The 23467-nt window shown below is 39.4% G+C and overlaps 1 protein-coding gene across 1 annotated transcript; it reads left to right on the forward strand.

Moving 5' to 3' along the window:
- The first annotated feature begins 292 nt into the window (after positions 1-292).
- Serpinb9g (serine (or cysteine) peptidase inhibitor, clade B, member 9g) lies at positions 293-11505 on the forward strand. Its single transcript, NM_011455.3, has 7 exons — positions 293-353; positions 2024-2201; positions 3455-3595; positions 4034-4151; positions 5583-5725; positions 8310-8465; positions 10378-11505. The coding sequence occupies exons 2-7, from the start codon at positions 2034-2036 to the stop codon at positions 10783-10785; spliced, it is 1134 nt and encodes a 377-aa protein (NP_035585.2). The 5' UTR covers positions 293-353; positions 2024-2033; the 3' UTR covers positions 10786-11505.
- The last annotated feature ends 11962 nt before the right edge of the window (positions 11506-23467 follow it).

Here is a 23467-nt window from a genome sequence, read left to right on the forward strand (position 1 = left end):
CACCTGGAGCAAACATTATAACACCTGATTGCCTTACATGGATGGACCCACAGGTATTCTGGCATCCTGTTGACCTTCTACCTTGATTCCTAGTCAGCCAGAGAACCAAGGATTCTACTAGTCTTTCCTCCTTCAGGGCTGAAGTATTACACAACCCCCAGTCATCCCTACCCTGCAGAGGCCATAGCTTCATGAGGCTAGGCCACTCCCCTCTACCACTAGCCTGCAGCCCTAAGCATGACGTCCTCACCATGCAGGGAATAAAGGGAGGAACTGAACAGGGTAAGCAGCCACAGAGCACTCCCGGGTCAGAGACCATTGAACACTGCACCGTGAGATCACAAACATTGGAGGTAAGGTAACCTTACGAAACTCAGGACAATGGGACCCCAAAAGGACAGATTTAGAAGATTTCGGCTGATTCCAGGAAGTGGAACCATGGATCTGAACATTAGGAAAAGAGATAGTATGGAAGTTGACCTGGAGGTTGTTCACAGAAGTGTGTGTACTACACACTCCAGTAAGGACTGACAATGAGGCTTGTCTTAGGGTTGGAGTCCAGAAGCATTATTGACCCATCTATGTAGGATTAGGTGCTGAAATATCTCAGTGGTCTTCTCCTAATGTCATCTGTAGTTCCTCTCGTCCTACCACTGAACCCATTTCACTACCTCTACCCTCTGCTCAAGGATCTGAAAAATCTCTTGCTTTTGTATTCTTTATATGTGAGCAAGCTCTAGCCCATCTGAGACCTGCTCCACCTCTTCAACCTCATTTTAAAATTACTCACCCAATGTCGTCTGAGAGACGAATCTCCACTTTTATCCTGATAATGATTTCTCAGGATTTTAAGTGGTATACCAGACACCTTCCATTCCATGGCAGAACTCTTGAGGATGGCAGAGACAACAATCAGTGTGGTAAGGTGATATCACATAAGATGCCCAACCACAGGGTAAGTCACTGAAATAAAGCAGCCAGAACATTCTTCTCAAAGCCTTGGGAGAGACTCAATGAGAAAACTCCAAGAATCTAGCTATACACTGAGGATCTTTTATCTTTCTGTCTGAAGAATGGAAAGAAGTATGTGTTGGGGTTTTCTGAGGCTCCCTAGGCTTTTGGTCTCTATTTTAGCAAAGTAGGAAAAACAGTGGAACACACTTCCAGAGTTTAATCTTCATGTGACAGTGACAGCACATCCATGGAATGCACATGACTCAGAATTGGGTTAAGGTGTCAGGAGCAGTCACTTAGTCTGAGACCAACTGTCCTTTCCTCTGGGAGGTGAGGAGAGCTTCAGAGAAAAACAGCATTGATAAATTTGGCTGATGCAAGGTCCCTGAGCAGCCACTGTAGTGCAAGAGCAAGGGGCCTGCTGTAAAACAGAGCAGATAAGACCAGCTTAACTTTGGGTCTCTTTCAGCATCCTGTAGCAACTGGCAGTTGTGGAGGATACTGTCTATTGCGTGGATATCTCAGAAGGATTCTTCACAGACCAACCAAGATACAGAATTGTGGAAATCAGGCTAGAGGGGCTAGATGCTCATGACTGTTCCATTATCTCAGTCTCTCTCTCTCTCTCTCTCTCTCTCCCTCTCTCTCTCTCTCTCTCTGTGTGTGTGTGTGTGTGTTTTTCTCTGTCTCTCTCTGTCTCTGTCTCTCTCTCTGTGTCTCTCTCTCTCTTTTCTTTTTCTCTTTATTCTCAAAGCAATCTTTTTCAGAAGAAAGAAGCTAATATTTTTGGACTGAAACTAGAGCCTACTTTGTAGCTCCTGTGTATGCATTCCTGATGACCTTTCCGTCTATCTATGCAGATGACATAGAAGCTAGTTTGTGTTCCTGCTATGATCAACTTACCTAATAACCTTAACATTCAAAGGACAATAACATAGAGTGAATTTTTGAAAACCTACTTAAAGCATTTATGAGCTTTTGTAATGAAAATCAGAAGTAGAGTTCCGTATTTCCCTTCATCAGAAAAATGAAACTTCTGTGTTCAGTTCCTTTTCTTCTTTACCTCCAGACACTGCATCATGGATACTCTATCTCAAGCCAATGGCACCTTTGCCATCCATCTTTTGAAGGTGCTCTGTCAAGACAACCCTTCAAAAAATGTGTGTTATTCTCCTATGAGCATCTCCTCTGCTCTAGCCATGGTTCTCTTGGGTGCTAAGGGAGACACTGCAGTCCAGATATGTCAGGTACGTTCCCTGTAAAACCATACCCTTGTCACATGCACAAGAGCTGCTGAGAAAGATCAGTAGATGTTAAATTTTAAATGGTAAAATTGACCCTGGTTGTGCTATTTTGATTCAACTTTCATTTTGAAGCTCATGAATTTAACTTGACTTATTCCTTACTCTGATTATAACTTCATGTTTTTCTTTGTCCAAAAGCCTCTTTGAAGCTGGAAAATCCCTAGGCTACTTGCTCCTAGACTCAGCCAATCACATTACAAGTTAGGCAGCACTGTTTATCTAGATAGGCTATGCTACTGTTTGTGGTTTTTCCCATGAAAATACTGGTCCTGGTAACTGCCTAGGATTGCAGCTTGGATCCTGTCTCCTGCATCCATAATTAATAGGTATTGGAATGTGTGTTCAATAAACAAGCAAGATCCAACTGAGATTGTTGTCTGAGTTGTTTGTGTAACTGATCCTGAACCCTAGCATAGGAATATCCACATACTATTTGATGGAGCCTGGGATAAAGAGGAAGGAAGACTGAAGTAACATTGTTTCAAAGGCAATGATTTTTCCTAAGTAATAACTTGAAGGAAACTCTAAATATTTCACCCAGAATTCACTTAAAAAAATTTGCCTGCGCCTTTAATGCCAGCACTCAGTGTGCAGAGGTAGGCATATTTTTCAGTTCGAGGCCAGCCTGGACTACAAAGTGAGTTCCAGGAGAGCCAGAACTATACAGAGAAACCCTGTCTTGAAAAATGAAACAAAACAAAAAAAAATTGCCTAAATAGTTTATGCTGGGTCTGGTAGCAAAGAGATTTAAAGCCAACTATTAAGGATTCTGAGTTAGAAAGATGCCAAGTCCAAGGCTAGTCTGGGCAACTTAGGTTTAAATAGAAAGATCTTTAGGTCTTTTATTGTTTTATTTTGTTTTAATGATGGAGAAAAGAGGTTGTGATCATAGCTGAGTGGCAGAGCTCTTTCCTAAAATGTTTGAGAATGTTGGTCTGTCACAAGAACTGCAATGGACAAAAAGGGTGTTGAAATCATTTAAAAATTGGTTACTGTAATCTTTTCTGTTTTTCGTTTAATGAATTTGTATTTATTCACTGGGAAGGAAGGTCAATTCCTACTTTTAATTATTTCAACACCAACCTGTCTTTCATGAGAACCATAGTTACATGGCAATCTGAGCGATCTTGAAAATTCCTTTTGCAACTAAAAGTTTCATCTCTGGTCTGAAAAATGTTTCATCTTTTCCTTCTCAGGCACTTCATTTAAACCCAGATGAAGATGTCCATCAGGGCTTCCAGTTGCTTCTCCATAACCTGAACAAGCAAAACAACCAAAAGTACTGCCTTACTATGGCCAACAGGCTCTTTGTAGAAAATACTTGTGAATTACTTCCAGTAAGTTGTACCAGTAGAAAGATAACTTATATCCCAAGTGCTTGCTGCTTTAGATTCAAGGGAAAGGACCCTATAGAAACTGATACAAGTAGGATTAAGTACCAGCCACTGTGTATGTACACATCTAAAAACCTGCATTTCCAAGGCTGGGACATGAGAGAGTCATGAGTTCTAAGACAACTTAGGCTACATAGTAAGTCTTGACAAAATAAAGTTCATCAAAGTAAGTAATTCTGTTAAAATGTCTTTAAATTTTTCAAACTTGACAACTTGTAGTTTTATTTACTTATGTCTTACACTTCCCATTTGATGATTTTGTTATATAAAGTGATATCTATACTCATTCAATTTTATTAATTCCATACTAATCAGAAGGTGGAGAAGCTTGCTGACATTTTATTTTGCAAAGTTACCTCCCTGAATATTTTCTCTCCAAAGACATTTAAGGAGTCCTGTCTTAAATTCTACCACTCTGAGATGGAGCAGCTCTCTTTTGCCGAAGCTGCCGAGGAGTCCAGGCAACACATAAACATGTGGGTCTCCAAACAGACTAATGGTAAGAAGATCAAGTTCCTTCACATTGCACATTCTTGTCCTTTCTATGCGTCCTTCTGTCTTCCTCCTTCCCTCCTCTTTACTTTCCCTTCTCCCCACCATGGTCTGATCTCACTATTTTTCACAATCAAATTGATGCAAACTAGCCAGACCACATGGTTCAGTTTAGAGATGAAGGAATTCATGGAGCTTCACCTCAGACCCTTTCATTTTAAAACCAGAGATTGTTTGTGTATGTCAAGTACTACAGAGGGAATGATGTAAATGTCATGAGAAGTCATGTGCCTAATTATCAGTATAACATTTTACCTTTGAAGGCATGGGTGATCTGCAGTGTTTTGACATGTGATTCTAACATTCCGGAGACTGTGATTCATGGGTAGACCTTCACCATAATCATGCCCTGGGGCTGCTTCTTACTAGATTCTGTGTTCTCTCAGCTCTCACCAACTTTACCTCTGCAGAGGACTCCTGTTTCTGCTTCCACAGTTCCTAGATCTAGTCCCTTACTTATATTTGATGATACTAGGTTTGGTTTCCATGAATGGCACTCTGTCAGAATAGCTCAGTTTCATTAAACTAAAAGAGCCTCCAATTTGGGTTTGAACCTTATATGTTTTGGTGTCAGATGTGACAGGTTCCAAAATTTGTATTTGAGATTATTGAGATCACTGTTCTTTGAACCTTAGAAATGCCTCTGCATCACCTGGTACATTCATATTTCTTCTAAAACTCAGATTAAAATTAGAATTGTTCTTGCATTCATCAATTATTTGCTACTTCATATTGGATTTTGGCCCTCTTGAGATCAGATGATGGCCAAAACTATTGGATTCCCATGTCAGCTAAGAGTGGAAGGTGAAGTGATGTGAACAAACCAGGTTATATCACCAGCAAGGAGTGAAGTCAGGCAGACAAAAGCAGTGCTGCTTCTTTCTCAGATCTTCATATATGGCAGCACAAGAAAGATGATGTTCTTTCTGGAAAACATCTTCATAGACCCATACAGAGATCTGCCTTTTAGCAGATTCTACACTCAATCAATTTGGAAACTATCATGAGCCACAGGAGAGTGTTACCATGGTTCCCTCCCTATCCTGCCATCATTTTTATCCTTGTTTTGTTCTGGATCTTAGAGTCTCCTTTTCGGCCTTTCCCAAATCTGATTTCCTTGAGGGACTTACAAATAATGTTTTTCCAGTGTGTATGACCTCAAGTCAAACATGGCTGCTAGTGTTTAGTGTTTAGTTTTGGTTTATTTTTTAATACAATTAACAAATTAAGCACATTTGAATAAATGATACTTTGATCTGCTCAGAAGTCATATATGTTCATGAAACACACACACATACACACACACACACACACACACACACACACACACACACACATTATGTATATGGTACCTGAATGAAGTCTGTTTTCTCCAAAGGTAAAATTCCAGACTTATTGTCAAAAGACTCAGTTAATTCACAGACCAGGCTGATTCTCGCCAATGCCTTATATTTCCATGGAACATGGTGTAAACGTTTTGAAAAAAATAGGACCAAGGAAATGCCCTTTAAGATAAACAAGGTAAGGAACAGTATCCTAAACTTCTTGCCAAGTGATGAAGAAATTGCATGGAAAACTTTAATTGTGAATGTGTAGTCCTCAGAGCCTTGGTAGATACTGCATTCCATTTGTAGGGTGCTGGTCTTTATCTCTAGCCGAAAGAAAGAAAGGAAGAAAGAAAGAAAGAAAGAAAGAAAGGAAGGAAGGAAGGAAGGAAGGAAGGAAGGAAGGAAGGAAGGAAGGAAGAAAGAAAGAAAGAAAGAAAGAAAGAAAGAAAGAAAGAAAGAAAGAAAGAAAGAAAGAAAGAAAGAAAGAAAGTCAGGCAAGCACAGAAAAACCATTGAGATTTGTCTTTCTAAAAGCACCATTAAACTTCCTTAAAAGAAATTATATGAACAAAAAGTATTTCCTGTCTTTATGATTGTGCATTATATTGATGGCTCATACAACTTCTGATCATTTCTCATAAAACCATGCCAAGGCAAGGAAGCAAGAGTGGATGGGTTGGTGAGCAGGGAGAGGGGAGAGGGTAGGGTTTTTTTTGGAGGGGAAACAAGGAAAGAAGATAACATTTGAAATGTAAATACTGAAAATATATAATAAAAAATTAATAAAACCATAGTAGAAATTGATATTCATTTAAGTTCAAGGATGCCAAAACTGTGCTGCTATGGTAATGTAATACATATATGGAGCACTAGTAAGAGTAGATAGTAAGAGTACGAGAAATATACAAACATTTATACAGTAGAGTATTTTTAATAAAAATGCTCATTTTAAATTATTAATCAAATTATCACTATTAACCAGTATTTATCGCTTTTAAATACCGAACAGGAATGGTTAAATATCAGTTCTTATTAGAGTATAATATCTATTTGCATTGATATTAAATTATTTTGCCCTATCACTATAAATATAACTAAATGTAGTTTTCAGCCTCATAAATGTTAAACTCCTCATTAAATTTTTATTAGAAATGATTTAAGAGAAATTTTAAAGGAATGAGATTTTTGAAATTTAGAAATGTAATCTTTACTAGGAATAACCAAACAAATTTTTATGTTAAATGTACACTCTAATTTAAATCTTCTTGTGTCCTACTTCTGTATTTAAAATATACCACTGGAGTATAAGAAATATAACACCTTGATTACATCACAAGGAGATACACAAAATTCTGTCAAAATGGACCACAACTTGTAATCAGTTAAAAATAATTTTTTTTCACATTTTGATGGATTATCACACTGTTACTTTATCACAAAGAAGCCTAGATATATGTTGATATGTTTTCCATCTTGTAATAATTTATCTTGGGATTATTCTTCCCTGTGATTGGTTATCAGAATATAGTTCTAACCTAAACCGGTAAGTGTCCCTGTTTTTCAATTTGTTATTCTGTAAAATAGTGACCCATTGTGAACCTGTGAGTTTGTGTACCTCTGTGTCCAGGCTGTTTTCTGAGCGAATACATTTGTCTGTTGTCCAATTCACAACACTATGAAAATATTGCACTCTAATATTTTTGTTTTTATAATTGATTATGCTGTTTCATTAGGTGTAATAGATGACCATATTAAATGTTGAAAATCCTACTTCTGATCGATAGTGTAGCTAACTTTCCTAGATAATTAAATTAAAAATAGGAAATATTTATTATGGCTCATGATTCAGAAGTTTCAGCCCAGGTCAATTAGCCCAAACACTCCAGGTTGTACAAGTACAGTATAACATGTTAAAAATTGTATGGTAGAGGCTTGTTAACCTTACACCAGTCAGAGACCAAAAGAGAGAAATAGGAAGGGTCTGCAGTGCCAATCTCCTCTTCAGAGGCACCTGCTCACCAATACTAACTTTGACTAATTAGAACCTATCTCCTAAAGATTTGGCCTGCTCCTAGTACTGCCCCCATGTGGTAAAAAGCTTTGAAACAAGAGCCTTTGTGGATTATTTTTAAACCCAAGAAGGGCTTTAGAATATTAACATTTGATACACATTTTTCTTACTGTATAGGATCATCTATCTTTCGTTCCTGTACTAGTTGTTGCTTTGGCAATATGACACATGCTATAACCAAATTGAAAAGAAGAACTCTACATGGAGAAATTGTCTCCACAAATTGGCCCAGAGGCAAATCTGTTGGTAACTTTCTTGATTAATGATAAATGGAGTATGTACCAACTCACTGTAGTGATGCCAACTGTGGCAGGTGGTCCTGAGTTGAGTAAAAAAGCAGACTGAAAAATCCCAAAGAACAAACCAATAAATACTTTCGTCCATGGCTGTTCCTTGAGCTCCTGCTCTGACTTCACTTTAGGACCAAATGTGATCTGAGAGTCCTAATATTAATCATCTTCCCATGTTTGGTCATGGTTTTTTATTACAGCAGTAAAAGTTCTAACAGAGACAGGCCTATATCTGCTTATACTCAATTATGTTAGTGAAAACATGAAGAGGCTGAAAGAATTTGTGGAATTGTACCTGGAACATGAATATTGATTTCACTGTGAGTGTAGAAAACACTGGAATTATCCACAGCTGATGTGGAAACCATCTGACTTCTCTCAATTATATATTTGATGTGATGTTTTCATCTGTTCAGAAGGAAACAAGACCAGTGCAGATGATGTGGCGGGAAGACACATTATTCCATGCCTATGTGAAGGAAATCCAGGCACAAGTGCTAGTGATGCCCTATGAGGGCATAGATTTGAATTTCGTGGTCCTACTCCCAGATGAGGGTGTGGACATCAGCAAGGTAAGCCTGAATATTCTGTAGCATTCACCACTCCAAATGTCTTTGAGAAGAATCCAGTGTTCATTTGTGTCCTTATTAGAACAGACCTTAACATCTTCACCCTGGCAACTGCCATTTGAGGGAATAGTGTTCACAGACAGAACTTCAAGCTGTAGGCAGGCATAGGTCTTTAGGATCATAGCTGTGTCTAAGATGTCCATCATTGTCCATGTGCCCTTGTTCATGCCATAACTTCATCACTAGAATGGGCAATGACTACTGTGGCTCAATGGGTTATGCATGGACAGCCTGGTCTCCAGGCTGCGGTCTCTAAACCCTGGTAGAATCCGGAGGTGGTAATTTTTGTGTACATGGGATGGAAGGTGTTCCCTCATTTCTCCTAAACCCCTGTCTCTTGTCAAAGTTACTGCCCCCATAGCCCCCACAGCACCAACAGGAGAAGCGTGTGGCTAACAGCCACATAGACGACATCCCAAGCGTATGGTCTTCTGGTTATATTGCTTCTCACAGTTACTTAACAACAGCAAGATAACATCCCACTACAAGAGAGGCTGCTTGACCCCTCTTCTCTCTCTTAAGCTTTTACTTTCCTTACTCTCTCTCTAAGATTTTAGCTCTCTCTCTTCAAGCCTTCACCTTTCTTACTCTATAGCTCCTTTTCTCTCTTTCTGGTCCCCCTTCTCTTCTCTTGGCCATGGTCAGTCTCTCTCTTTCCTTTATCTTCTGTCTTTCCCCCTGCCTTTCTACAATAAAGCTCTAAAACCAGAAACTGTACATAAAGGCCAGGGCTAAAGACACTCACCTGTGTGGGAACCACCCAGAGCCCCCTCTCCCACTGACCTCTCTTCCTTTCCTGTCCAGGGATGAGAGTGTCACCCCAAGGCCCCTATTCTCTTCTCATCTCCTCCTCTGCATCCAGCATGGGATGCTGGAAACTTAGATTTGGTACTGGAAGCTGCCCCTTGTCCACACCTCACCATGTGGGGTCAGTTCCTTCACACAAACAGTCGCCCACCTGGGGCCACATGGAAAGGGTCTGGCAGTCCTCCCAAGTCTTCCCACCAAGAACACTGGAACTCTGGCTGGATGCAGGCTCTCTTCCTTACCCAACTGCCCCTACACCCATGGCCCCACAGACTACCAATTAGGAAATGAGGGCCACTCAGGTTAAAAAGTTACCACATTTCTTTCAACATAATCCTCCTCCATAAATATAACCCATATCATTTACTGTTGGTATTTTGTTTTAATATCTGAGAATGGAAAATAGCCTGAAACAATGCCTAACTATATATCCTAACTATAAGAAACATAAACTTTGAAAACTAAGGAGGGCAAAGTCAGACATGTCATTGTAACAAATGGTGGACTTCCTTGCATAAGGAAACCCCACAGTCTATGAGCCATCCTCTGAATTGTTGGTAGTAAAATGTGCATGACATAAGGTGTCTTTCAAAGCAAAAGAGCTCCCTGCCTCTCACTATCCAGCTTTCTAATTGTGGCTTCACTTCAATAGAGAATGAGTTAAATTTTCATCAACTATTTTCCTTCCCAATACTTAATTTCTATTTAAGTACCAATAATTTAATATCTTTGAAACAAGAAAACAAAATAAAATAGAAATTAAACAATAATCACCTGGATAGTGACACTTGTCAGGATAATAGATCTCTCCCAAGAAGAAGACAGCCAGATAGCCCTGCCCTGTAATGCTTGTCCACCGTTTCCATCATGAAAATCACAAACAAGCTACCAGGACAGTGGGTTACCCATACTTCCTGGCCATTTGAGTAGGCAATTCTTGTATATGATGACAGACAGTACTATGAGCAGGGATTACCTGTGTGGCTCTGGGTAAAACTTCACCTTTGAATCTAAATGTTTCTAATTCTGGTTTTTTTTTTTTTTTAAGGTGGAAAACAATCTCACTTTTGAGAAGTTAACAGCCTGGACCAAACCAGAGTTTATGAATCGCACTGAGTTTCATGTTTATCTTCCAAAATTTCAACTACAAGAGGATTATGATATGAATTCCCTGTTACAGCATTTGGGAATTTTGAATGTCTTCGATGGAAGCAAGGCTGACTTATCAGGAATGTCTACTAAGGAAAACCTGTGTCTGTCCGAGTTTGCTCACAAGTGTGTAGTAGAGGTCAATGAAGAAGGAACAGAGGCTGCTGCAGCCTCTGCTGTAAAATTTATATTTTTATGTTCAGGTCCTGATCCTGAAACTTTCTGTGCTGACCACCCCTTCCTTTTCTTCATCATGCACAGAACAACTAACAGCATCCTGTTCTGTGGCAGATTCTCATCTCCATAAGCCATATTTTTTATGGGGGTAGAGTTCTCTCTTGGCATCTCTACCAGCCTTATTGCTCTGTGAGGATGGACAAGTGGGTGGAAAACATGTTCCAAGATGAAGGAACTTTCACCATTTCATTCTGATCTAGTGATGCCCACATTCAGCTCTCCCTACCCTGATATTAATTTTTGTCCTTTGTCAGGTCAGATGACCACAGAGTGTTTTGGATTCCTTTATAGATTAGAAGGCAAAGGTAGTCCTCAAGATAACCTACAATGATCTCTAAAGTAACCCTAAATAAAACTCCAGTCAATCCACAGACAAACAATGACATCAAAATACATTGTCTTTCCTGGAACCACAACACTTGCCCTTACTTGCCTTATTCTGATTTTATCCTAACAAATGCTTCTCTGGGTGAGGACTGCCACTTTTATTTCCTGGTATCTGTTCTGTATGCACATTTGAAATTCATTTTCCTTTCTGCCTACTACTCACCAGGTATGTTCCCTATACTATGTTAGTTTGGGAACAGGTACAGAGAGTCCTCTAACAAATGGCCATTTCTATCTGTTTTCAATATGTATAAGTGTCATAACAAATAGTTTGGACTACCAGATGCCCTCCATGCAAAACTCATGCTTCTACAAACTAACATGATTCTCTAAAACTAAACATAATAGTTAAATTCTCTCAAGTCTCCAAATGCATTTAAAAATAAATTTTTTTATCACAAAACATTGTGTACTTTAAATTTTAATTAATGCACTTAGAGGGGGTTTTTCTGTTAACTTTCTCCATCTTAGGTTTTCTTATAACTATAGCTATGTCCATATGGCCCACACTATGCCACATACAGGAGGCATATGTATTTTCAGTGTGTTAGAGTGCCATTATAGAGACATGGTTCAGAATTGCCTCTTTTCCAGAGGTCCCTGGAAAACTGTTTACCACCCACATGGCTGCTTAACACTGCCTCTAACACGAGTTTCAGGGATGCTGATGTCTTCTTTAAGCTTCAACAGATCCTAAATGTACATAGTACATGAAATATTGCTCATAACCTCTCACACACGAACACATTTAAACTTAAAAAAAAGTTCTAAGTGAAATCATGCATGTGGTTTCTCAGAAAACTAGAAGTAGTTCTACCTGAGGATCAAGCTGTACCACTCCTGAGCATATACCCAAAAATGCTCCAACATATAACAAGAACACCGGCTCCACTATGTTCATAGAAACCTTATTTATAATAGTCAAAAGCTGGAAACAACCCAGAAGTTCCTCAAGAGAGGAGTGAATAAAGAAAATGTGATACACTTACACAATGTAGTACTACTCAGCTATTAAAACTATGACTCTGTGAAATGCACAGGCAAATGGATAGAACTAGAAAATATCATCCTGAGATAACCCAGTCACAAAAGAACACACATAGTATGTATTCACTAATAAGTGGATATTAGGCAAAAAGCTCAGAATATCCACAATACAACTCATAGACCATAAGAAGCTCAATAAGAGTAAAGAAAACATTATGTATATATTTCCCCTCTTGGTAGTATGCCACAATCTTCTTCTAGGAGGGGACTGGTGAAAAGCTAGCTAGCCGTAATCCACAACGAAGAACCCATGGAATGTGAAGTTTTTCTAGACAGAGTGCACCACACAAGTTTGATATTGAGTAAGCTCTCAGGCTCAGGAAAATGAAACCTTAACCTTCTCAGTGAGTAGATATATGATCCTGTAGTCAGTCAGTGTGAGCATTTTGTGTGTCTGTGAAGCCTTTTGGATTCTCCTGTTTCCCAACAAGGCTTCTGTATATGATAAAGTCATGTTCATGTGTCTGGTACTCATATATCTTCATGCATTTTACCTTTAAAAACTTGAACTTAAAAATAAACAAAAAACATTTAAGTTCAAGTAAGAAATGAGAATTCGGTTTTCTCAGCAACATTGGAACAGTTAAGAGAACCACCAAATCTGCATGTGTTACCATGAGTAGTGTATGTACTATTAAGACACTGAGTTCATGCTCTCCCTTGAGACACCAGCATGCTTAAATGGATCTTGTCCTCACATTTCCTACTGGATTTCCCTTTGTATATTGTGTTTAAATATATGTGTGTTTGTTTCTTTATAAATCCAACTCTACTTCATATTGGCTCCTCCTGGAAATTCTTTCTGTGGCAAACTCAAAAATTGTGAAATGTCCATACTTAAATTCTCTGGGAAGAAGTCAACCTAAGGCAGGTGGCATTGGACAGCAAGACTGTGGTCCATGCCCATGTCTCTGTCATCTAGAATCAGTATGAGCACTGGAAACGTTAGGTTAGTAACAGAAGGCCAAATATATGACTACATATTTCATTCACAAGCGCTGCTCATGGCTTGGAAAAACAGGAGAAAAATGGGTTAGTGTTTTTTAAGCAAAGCAGGTGGGTGTGAAAGCTGGATATTAAAAATGGGCCTACAGTATAAAGTTCAGAAATTAGATGATGACTGTCATATAACTTTATAAGTATTGTCACAGCCCACAAATGTGCAATTTGAAAGACAAATCAATAAGTTATGATCAAGGTTTTCTGATACTAATGTACATCTCTCCTAGGACATTATTTCCAAGCTACCATGAGCATTGTAGAAAAATAGCCTCAGGTTGTGAGAAACACTCCTGTTCAGAAAATAGCATACAATCTTCTTACCTCTGAGAGCATCAAACATGCATATGATACACAGACATACATACATACAAAACACCACCCCCACACACAAACAATATACTATTTAAATTTAAAAAATTAAAAAGGTGAAACAAGGTGCTCATTGTGAGCAAGTTTTGTATCTTTGGGGCATGCAAATGCAGTCTACCCAGTCCATGTATGGAGGACATAATGCCCTGTAATAATTTGTTTCAGTGTTTGTTTCTGCCCTTTTCCAAGGAGCTGGATGAGGTTAGGTCAGTCTTCTGCACTCTTATCCTGGGGTATTGAGGATGGTGTCTGCCTTGTACTTAATATAGAGCTTGGTTGAACAGGACAAGCATTAAACTGCACTCTATGCGTATCAAGCCCTGAACACTGCACTAAAAAGATACAGAAGTGGCAGGTGATGTTGCCTGCCTCAACCAGGGATGTGGGAGCCTCAAACCTGGGTTGGAGTAGCTGCACTATGGTAGAACAACAGGGATACTGATGTTGTCCTGTCCCAATGAACTTGGAAAGGGGAAATAATTTGAACTCAGTGACAGGCATGGGGTAGGTGATTTTCTAGGTGGAATAAACAGCGCTTCAAGTATTCTGAAGCAACTTTAAAGTGACATGAGGAAGAATGGGCAGGAATATGGGGATGGAAGCTGGATCAAGTGAGAGTACCAAACCGAGTGTAAGACACTAGAATAAAGCAACACTACATTTTCTTGAGAGCCCTGAAAGTTGAAAGGGGAGAGCTAGCGGATCTAGGTATACCCCCTGCACTTGATCTTAGCCAAAAGGCCAAGAAGTGGTTAGGCATACCCTCTGGATACTGTGTTCTGTCTTAGTTGTGGGATAAAGTGTGAGCTTTAGTGTTCTGAGGCTCCCTAGACTTTTTGATATGCATTTTAACACAGTAGGAAGCACTCAGGAACACACTTCCAAGGTTAAAAATTCATATGACAATGAGACCACAGCTATAGTTTACACAGTGAATCAGAATTGGGTTAAGGCCTCAGAAGTAGACACTTAGTCTGGACTTGGTGTTATCAGAAAGTACATTTATCTGGCTGGTGATGCATGACCAAGAGAAAAGCAGTCTGGATGCCTACAGTAGATGCAAGGTCCCCTGAGTATTTACTGCATGGCAATGAACCCTGCTGCACAGCAGAGTAAATAACACAAGCATGTCTTTGGATCTGTTTAGTGTGTCAGTATCTTTTCCTGTAGTATCTGTCAAATATGTAGGACTGTCTAATGCAAACCTGGATATCATGGTTGTTTATTTCTTCCTTTCTTCTCTTCCTCTGTCTGCCTATTCTCAATTCCACCATCTTGAGAAGAGAAGAACTTGTCATTATGGAAGGAGAGTATAGCGTGCCTCACTCAGCTGTGTCCTGTGTTTTTTTTTTTCTGATATATTTTCCTTCTATCTATGCAGATTATATAGAAACTAGTTTGGGTTGCTTCCATGACAATACTTAGCTCACAACCATAAAATTGGTAGGACTTGAATGAGAACTAATTTTTTCAAAACTAATTTCAAGTCTTTTTTTTTATTAGGTATTTTCCTTATTTACATTTCCAGAAGTAAATATCCCAAAAGTCCCCCATACCCTCCCCCCTACTCCCCTACCCACCCACTCCCACTTTTTGGCCCTGGCATTCCCCTGTACTGGGGCATATAAAGTTTGCATATCCAATGGGCCTCTTTTTCAGTGATAGTAGACTAGGCCATTTTTGATACATATGCAGCTAGAGACAAGAGCTCCCAGGTACTGGTTAGTTCATATTGTTGTTCCACCTATAGGGTTGCAGTTCCCTTTAGCTCCTTGGGTACTTTCTCTAGCTCCTCCATTGGGGGCCCTGTGATCCATCCAATAGCTGAATGTGAGCATCCACTTATGTGTTTGCTAGGTCAGGATCCTTTCAGCAAAATCTTGCTAGTGTATGTAATGGTGTCAGCGTTTGGAGGCTGATTATGGGATGGATCCCTGGATATGGTAGTCTCTAGATGGTCCATCTTTTTGTCTCAGCTCAAAACGTTGTCACTGTAACTCCTTCCATGGTTGTTTTGTTCCCAATTCTAAGAAGGTGCAAAGTGTCCACACTTTGGTCTTCGTTCTTCTTGAGTTTCATATGTTTCGAAAATTGTATCTTATATCTTGGATATTCTAAGTTTCTGGGCTAATATCCACTTATCAGTGAGTACATATCATTTGAGTTCTTTTGTGATTGGGTTGCATCGCTCAGGATGATGCCCTCCAGGACCAACCATTTGCCTAGGAATTTCATAAATTCATTCTTTTTAATAGCTTAGTAGTACTCCGTTGTGTAAATGTTCCACATTTTTTTATATCCATTCTTCTGTTGAGGGGCATCTGGATTCTTTCCACCTTCTGGCTACTATAAATAAGGCTGCTGTGAACATAGTGGAGCATGTGTCTTTCTTACTAATTGGAACATCTTCTGGATATATGCCCAGGAGAGGTTTGGAGGGATAATCCGGTAGTTGTGTGTTCAATTTTCTGAGGAACCGCCAGACTGATTTCCAGAGTGGTTGTATAAGCTTGCAATCCCACCAGCAATGGAGGAAAGTTCCTCTTTCTCCACATCCTTGCCAGCATCTGCTGTCACCCGAATTTTTTATCTTAGCCATTCTGAGAGGTGTGAGATGGAATCTCAGGGTTGTTTTGGTTTGCATTTCCCTGATTACTAAGGATGCTGAACATTTTATCATGTGTTTCTCAGCCATCCGGTATTCCTCAGGTGAGAATTCTTTGTTTAGCTCTGAGCCCCATTTTTAATGGGGTTATTTGATTTTCTGGAGTCCACCCTCTTGAGTTCTTTATATATATTGGATATTAGTCCCCTATCTGATTTAGGATAGGTAAAGATTCTTTCCCAATCTGTTGGTAGACTTTTTGTCTTATTGAGGTGTCTTTTGCCTTACAGAAACTTTGGAGTTTCATGAAGTCCCATTTGTCAATTCTCAATCTTACAGCACAAGTCCTTTCTGTTCTATTCAGGAATTTTTCCCCTGTGCACATATCTTCGAGGCTTTTACCTACTCTCTCCTCTATAAGTTTCAGTGTCTCTGGTTTTATATGGAGTTCCTTGATCCACTTAGATTTGACCTTAGTACAAGGAGATAGGAATGGATTAATTCACATTCTTCTACATGATAACCACCAGTTTTGCCATTTGTTGAAAATGTCTTTTTTCCACTGGATGGTTTTAGCTCCCTTGTCAAAGTTCAAGTGATCATAGGTGTGTGGGTCCATTTCTGGGTCATCAATTATATTCCATTGGTCTACTTGTCTGTCACTATACCAGGACCATGCAGTTTTTATCACAATTACTCTGTAGTACAGCTTTAAGTCAGGCATGGTGATTCCACCAGAGGTTCTTTTATCCTTAAGAAATGTTTTTGCTATCCTAGGTTTTTTGTTATTCCAGATGAATTTGCAGATTGCTCTTTCTAATTCGTTGAAGAAATGAGTTGGAATTTTGATGGGGATTGCATTGAATCTGTAGATTGCTTTTGGGAGGATAGCCATTTTTACAATGTTGATCCTGCCAATCCATGAGCATGGGAGATCTTTCTATCTTCTGAGATCTTCTTTAATTTCTTTCTTCAGAGACTTGAACTTCTTTTTTTTGGAATTACTTATTTTCCTCATTTACATTTCTAATACTATCCCAAAAGTCACCCATACATTCTCCCCACTCCCCTCCCCACCCACTCCCACTTTTGGCCCTGACGTTACACTGTCCTGGGGCATATAAAGTTTGCAAGTCCAATGGGCCTCTCTTTCCAGTGATGGCCACCTAGGCCATATTTTAATACATATGCAGCTAGAGTCAAGAGCTCCGGGGTGCTTGTTAGTTCATAATTTTGTTCCACCTATAGGGTTGCAGATCCCTTTAGCTCCTTGTGTATTTTCTCTAGCTCCTCCATTGGGGGCCCTGTGATCCATCCAATACCTGACTGTGAGCATCCACTTATGTGTTTGCTAGGCCCCCCGGCATAGTCTCACAAGAGACAGCTATAACAGAATCCTTTCAGCAAAATCTTGCTAGTGTATGTAATGGTGTCAGCGATTGGAGGCAGATTATGGGATGGAACCCTGGATATGGCAGTCTCTAGATGGTCCATCCTTTTGTCTCAGCTCCAAACTCTGTCTCTGTAACTACTTCCATGGGTGTTTTGTTCCCAATTCTATGAAGGGGCAAAGTGTCCACACTTTGGTCTTCGTTCTTCTTGAGTTACATGTGTTTTGCAAATTGTAACTTATATCTTGGGTATTCTAAGTTTCTGGGCTAATATCCACTTATCAGTGAGTACATATCATTTGAGTTCTTTTGTGATTTGGTTACCTCACTCAGGATAATGCCCTCCCGGTCCAACCATTTGCCTAGGAATTTCATAAATTCGTTCTTTTTAATAGCTTAGTAGTACTCCGTTGTGTAAATGTTCCACATTTTTTGTATCCATTCCTCTGTTGAAGGGCATCTGGATTCTTTCCAGCTTCTGGCTCTTATAAATAAGGCTACTATGAACATAATGGAGCATGATTCTTTCTTACTAGTTGGAACATCTCCTGGATATATGCCCAGGAGAGGTATTGCAGGATCCTCCGGTTGTACCATGTCTAATTTTCTGAGAAACCTCCAGACTATTTTCCAGAGTGGTTGTACAAGCTTGCAATCCCACCAACAATGGAGGAGTATTCCTCTTTCTCCACATCCTCGCCAGCATCTGCTGTCACCTGAATTTTTTATCTTAGCCATTCTGAGAGGTATGAGATGGAATCTCAGGGTTGTTTTGGTTTGCATTTCCCTGATTACTAAGGATGCTGAACATTTTATCATGTGTTTCTCAGCCATTCGATATTCCTCAGGTGAGAATTCTTTGTTTAGCTCTGAGCCCCATTTTTAATGGGGTTATTTGATATTCTACAGTCCACCTTCTTGAGTTCTTTATATATATTGGATATTAGTCCTCTATCTGATTTAGGATAGGTAAAGATCCTTTCCCAATCTGTTGGTGGCCTTTTTGTCTTACTGATGGTGTCTTTTGCCCTACATAAGCTTTGCAGTTTCATGAGGTCCAATTTGTCAATTCTTGATTTTACAGAACAAGCCCTTGCTGTTTTCCCCTCTGGCAATATCTATGAGGATTTCCCCACTTTCTCCTCTATAATTGTCACTGTCTCTGGTGTTATGTGGAGCTCCTTGATCCATTAGAATTGACCTTAGTGCAAGGATATAGGAATGGATCAATTTGCATTCTTCTACATGATAACCACCAGTTATGCCAGCAGTATTTGTTGAAAATATTATCTTTTTTCCACTAGGTGGTTTTAGCTCCCTTGTTGAAGATCAAGTGACCATAGGTGTGTGGGTTCATTTCTGGGTCTTCAATTCTATTCCATTGGTCTACTTTTCTTTCGCTATACCAGGAACATGCCGTTTTTATCACAATTGTTCTGTAGTAAAGCTTTAGGTCAGGCATGGTGATTCCACCAGAGGTTCTTTTATCCTTGAGTAGAGTTTTTGCTATCCTAAGATTTTTGTTATTCCAGATGAATTTGCCGATTGCTCTTTCTAATTCGTTGAAGAATTGAGTTGGAATTTTGATGGGGATTGCATTGAATCTGTAGATTGCTTTTGGCAAGATACCCATTTTTACAATGTTGATCCTGCCAATCCATGAGCATGGAAGATCTTTCCATCTTCTGAGATCTTCTTTAATTTCTTTCTTCAGAGACGTGAAGTTCTATCATACAGATCTTTCACTTCTTTAGTTAGAGTCACACCAAGGTATTTTATAATATTTGTGACTATTGAGAAGGGTGTTGTTTCCCTAATATCTTTGTCAGCCTGTTTATTCTTTGTGTAGAGAATGGTCATTGACTTGTTTGAGTTAATTTTATATCCAGCTACTTCACCGAAGCTGATTATCAGGCTTAGGACTTCTCTGGTGGAATTTTAGGGTCACTTATATGTACTATCATATCATCTGCAAAAAGTGATATTTTGACTTCTTCCTTTCCAATTTGTATCCCCTTCATCTCCTTTTGTTGTCAAATTGCTCTGGCTAGGAGTTCAAGTACAATGTGGAATAGGTAGGGAGAGAGTGGGCAGCCTTGTTCTAGTCCCTGATTTTAGTGGGATTGCTTCCAGCTTCTCACCATTTACTTTGATGTTGGTTACTGGTTTGCTGTAGATTGCTTTTATCATGTTTAGGTATGGGCCTTGAATTCCTGATCTTTCCAAGCCTTTTATCATGAATGAGTGTTGGATTTTGTCAAATGCTTTTACCCCATCTAACGAGGTGACCATGTGGTTTTTGTCTTTGAGTTAGTATATATAATGGATTACGTTGATGGATTTCCATATATTAAACCATCCTTGCACCCCTGGAATAACACCTACTTGGTCAGGATGGATGCTTGTTTTAATGTGTTCTTGGATTCGGTTAGCAGATTTTATTGAGTATTTTTGCATCAATATTCATAAGGGAGTTTGGTCTGAAGTTCTCTATCTTAGTTGGATCTTTCTGTGGTTTAGGTATCAGAGTAATTGTGGATTAATAGAATAAGTTGGGTAGAGTACCTTCTACTTCTAATTTGTGGAATACTTTGTGCAGAAGTGGAATTAGATCTTCTTTGTAGGTCTGATGGAACTCTGCACTAAACCTATCTGGTTCTGTGCTTTTTTTGATTGGGAGACTTTTAATGACTGCTTCTATTTCTGTAGGGGATATGGGACTGTTTAGATGATTAACTTGATCCTGGTTTAACTTTTGTACCTGGTATCTGTCTAGAAATTTATCAATTTTGTCCAGGTTTTCCAGTTTTGTTGAGTATAGCTTTTTGTAAAAGGATATGATGGTGTTTTGGATTTCGTCAGGATCTGTTGTTATGTCTCCCTTTTCATTTTTGATTTTGTTAATTAGGATGCTTTCCTTTTGCCCTCTAGTGAGTCTTGCTAAGGGTTTATCTATCTTGTTGGTTTTCTCAACGAACCAGCTCCTCGTTTGGTTGATTCTTTGAATAGTTCTTCTTGTTTCCACTTGGTTGATTTCACCCCTGAGTTTGATTATTTCCTGCAGTCTACTCCTCTTGGTCTAATTTGCTTCCTTTTATTCAAGAGCTTTTAGGTGTGTTGTCAAGCTCCTAGTGTGTGCTCTCTCTAGTTTCCTTTTGGAGGCACTCAGAGCTATGAGTTTCCCTCTTAGAAATGCTTTTATAGTGTCCCATAAGTTTGAGTATGTTGTGGCTTCATTTTCATTAAACTCTACAAAGTCTTTAATTTCTTTCTTTATTCCTTCCTTGACCAAGTTATCATTGAGAAGAGTGTTGTTCATTTTCCACGTGAATGTTGGCTTTCCAGTATTTATGTTGTTATTGAAGATCAGCCTTAGTCCATGGTGGTCTGACAGGATGCATCAGACGATTTCAATATTTTTGTTTCTGTTGAGGCCTGTTTTGTGACAAATTATATGGTCAATTTTGGAGAAGGTACCATGAGGTGCTGAGAAGAAGGTATATCCTTTTGTTTTAGGATAAAATGTTCTGTAGATATTTGTTAAGTCCATTTGTTTCATCAATTCTGTTAGTTTCACTCTGTCCCTGTTTAACTTCTGTTTCCATGATCTGTCCATTGATGAAAGTGGTGTGTTGAAGTCTCCCATTATTATTGTGTGTGCTGCATTGTGTGCTTTGAGCTTTACTAAAGTTTCTTTAATGAATGTGGCCGCTCTTGCATTTGGAGCATAGATATTCAGAATTGAGAGTTCCTCTTGGAGGATTTTACCTTTGATGAGTATGAAGTATCCCTCCTTGTCTTTTTTGATAACTTTGGGTTGGAAGTTGAATTTATTCGATATTAGAATGGCTATTCCAGCTTGTTTCTTCAGATCATTTACTTGGAAAATTGTTTTCCAGCCTTTCATTCTGAGGTAGTGTCTGTCTTTTTCCCTGAGATGTATTTCCTGTAAGCAGCAGAATGTTGGGTCCTGTTTGTGTAGCCAGTCTGTTAGTCTATGTCTTTTTATTGGGGAATTGAGTCCATTGATATTAAGACATATTAAGGAAAAGTAATTGTTGTTTCATATTATTTTTGTTTTTAGAGTTGGCATTCTGCTCTTGTGGTTGTCTTCTTTTTGGTTTGTTTAAGGATTACTTTCTTGCTTTTTCTAGGGCATGGTTTCTGTCCTTATATTGGTCTTTTTCTGTTATTATCCTTTGAAGGGTTGGATTCGTGGAAAGATAATGTGTGAATTTGGTTTTGTCATGGAAAACTTTGGTTTCTCCATCAATGGTAAATTGGAATTTGGCTGGGTATAGTAGCCTGGATTGGTATTTGTATTCTCTTTAGGGTCTGTATAACATCTGTCCAGGATCTTCTGGCTTTCATAGACTCTGGTGAAAAGTCTGGTATAATTCTGATAGGCCTGCCTTTTTATGTTACTTGACCTTTTTCCCTTACTGCTTTTAATATTCTATCTTTATTTAGTGCATTTGTTGTTCTGATTATTATGTGTCGGGAGGAATTTCTTTTCTGGTCCAGTCTATTTGGAGTTCTGTAGGCTTCTTGTATGTTCATGGGCATGTCTTTCTTTAGGTTTGGGAAGTTTTCTTCTATAATTTTGTTGAAGATACTTGCTGGTCCTTTAAGTTGAAAATCTTCATTCTCATCTACTCCTATTATTCGTAAGTTAGGTCTTCTCATTGTGTCCTGGATTTCCTGGATGTTTTGAGTTAGGATCTTTTTGCATTTCGTATTTTCTTTGATTGTTGTGCCAAAGTTCTCTATGGAATCTTCTGCACCTGAGATTCTCTCTTCCATCTTGTGTATTCTGTTGCTAATGCTTGCATCTATGTTTCCAGATTTCTTTCCTAGGTTTTATATCTCCAGTGTTGCCTCACTTTGGGTTTTCTTTATTGTGTCTACTTTTGTTTTTAGGTCTTGGATGAATTTTTTCAATTCTATCACCTGTTTGGTCATGTTTTCCTGCAATTCTTGAAGGGATTTTTGTGCTTCCTCTTTAAGGTCTTCTACCTGTCTAGCAGTGTTCTCCTGTATTTCTTTAAGTGAGTTATTAAAGTTCTTCTTGATGTCCTCTACCATCATCATGAGATATGCTTTTAAATCTGGGTCTAGCTTTTTGGTTGTGTTGGGGTGCCCAGGACTGGGTGGAGTGGGAGTGCTGCGTTCTGATGATGGTGAGCAGTCTTGGTTTCTGTTAGTAAGATTCTTACATTTGCCTTTCACCATCTGGTAATCTCTGGAGTTAGTTGTTGTAGTTGTTTCTGGTTAAAGCGTGTTCCTCCAGTGATTCTTTTAGTCTCTATCAGCAGATCTGGGAGCGTAGCTCTCTCCTGAGTTTCAGTGGTCTGAGCACTCTCTGCAGGCAAGCTCTCCTTTTACAGGGAAGGTGCACAGATATCTGGCATTCGGACCTGCCTCATGGCAGAAGATGAAGGCCTGAAACAGGGCCTGTCCCAGAAGCTGTTAGCTTCTGTAGTCCACACTCTCATCTGTGCAGATTAGTCTTGGAGATATCCGGGAACCAAGATGGCTTCCCCAGGTGCTCTGGCAAAGCCCACCTGGGTGTGGAGGACACCTCTCCTCTGGCAGGAAAGGAGCCCAGATGTCTGGAGCCAGAAACAGGGTCTGCCTCAGAAGCTGTCTTCTCGGGACCTTGGGGGTGTCCTCTGATTCCTCACCCAGGTGACTTGGTGGTGGAGAAGACTGGAAGGGACTTGTGACCCTGATCAGGCCGGGTTTTCTAGTTCTCTAATGCTGGTCCCGCGTGATTGGAATGGAACAAAAGTTGAGTTCCACTCACTGGTGATCCTAAGATCGCATGAAGAGTCCTCTAGGGACCTTGGGGGTGGGGGGTGTCCACCGACTCCGTGTCCAAGGTGCTTTCCTAATGTTGTCTCAGGTCCTGGGCAATTGGAATGGAACAGAAGTGGTATTCCACTCACTGG

Source organism: Mus musculus, chromosome 13 (assembly GCF_000001635.26).
Source record: "Mus musculus strain C57BL/6J chromosome 13, GRCm38.p6 C57BL/6J".
Taxonomy (NCBI): Eukaryota; Metazoa; Chordata; class Mammalia; order Rodentia; family Muridae; genus Mus; species Mus musculus.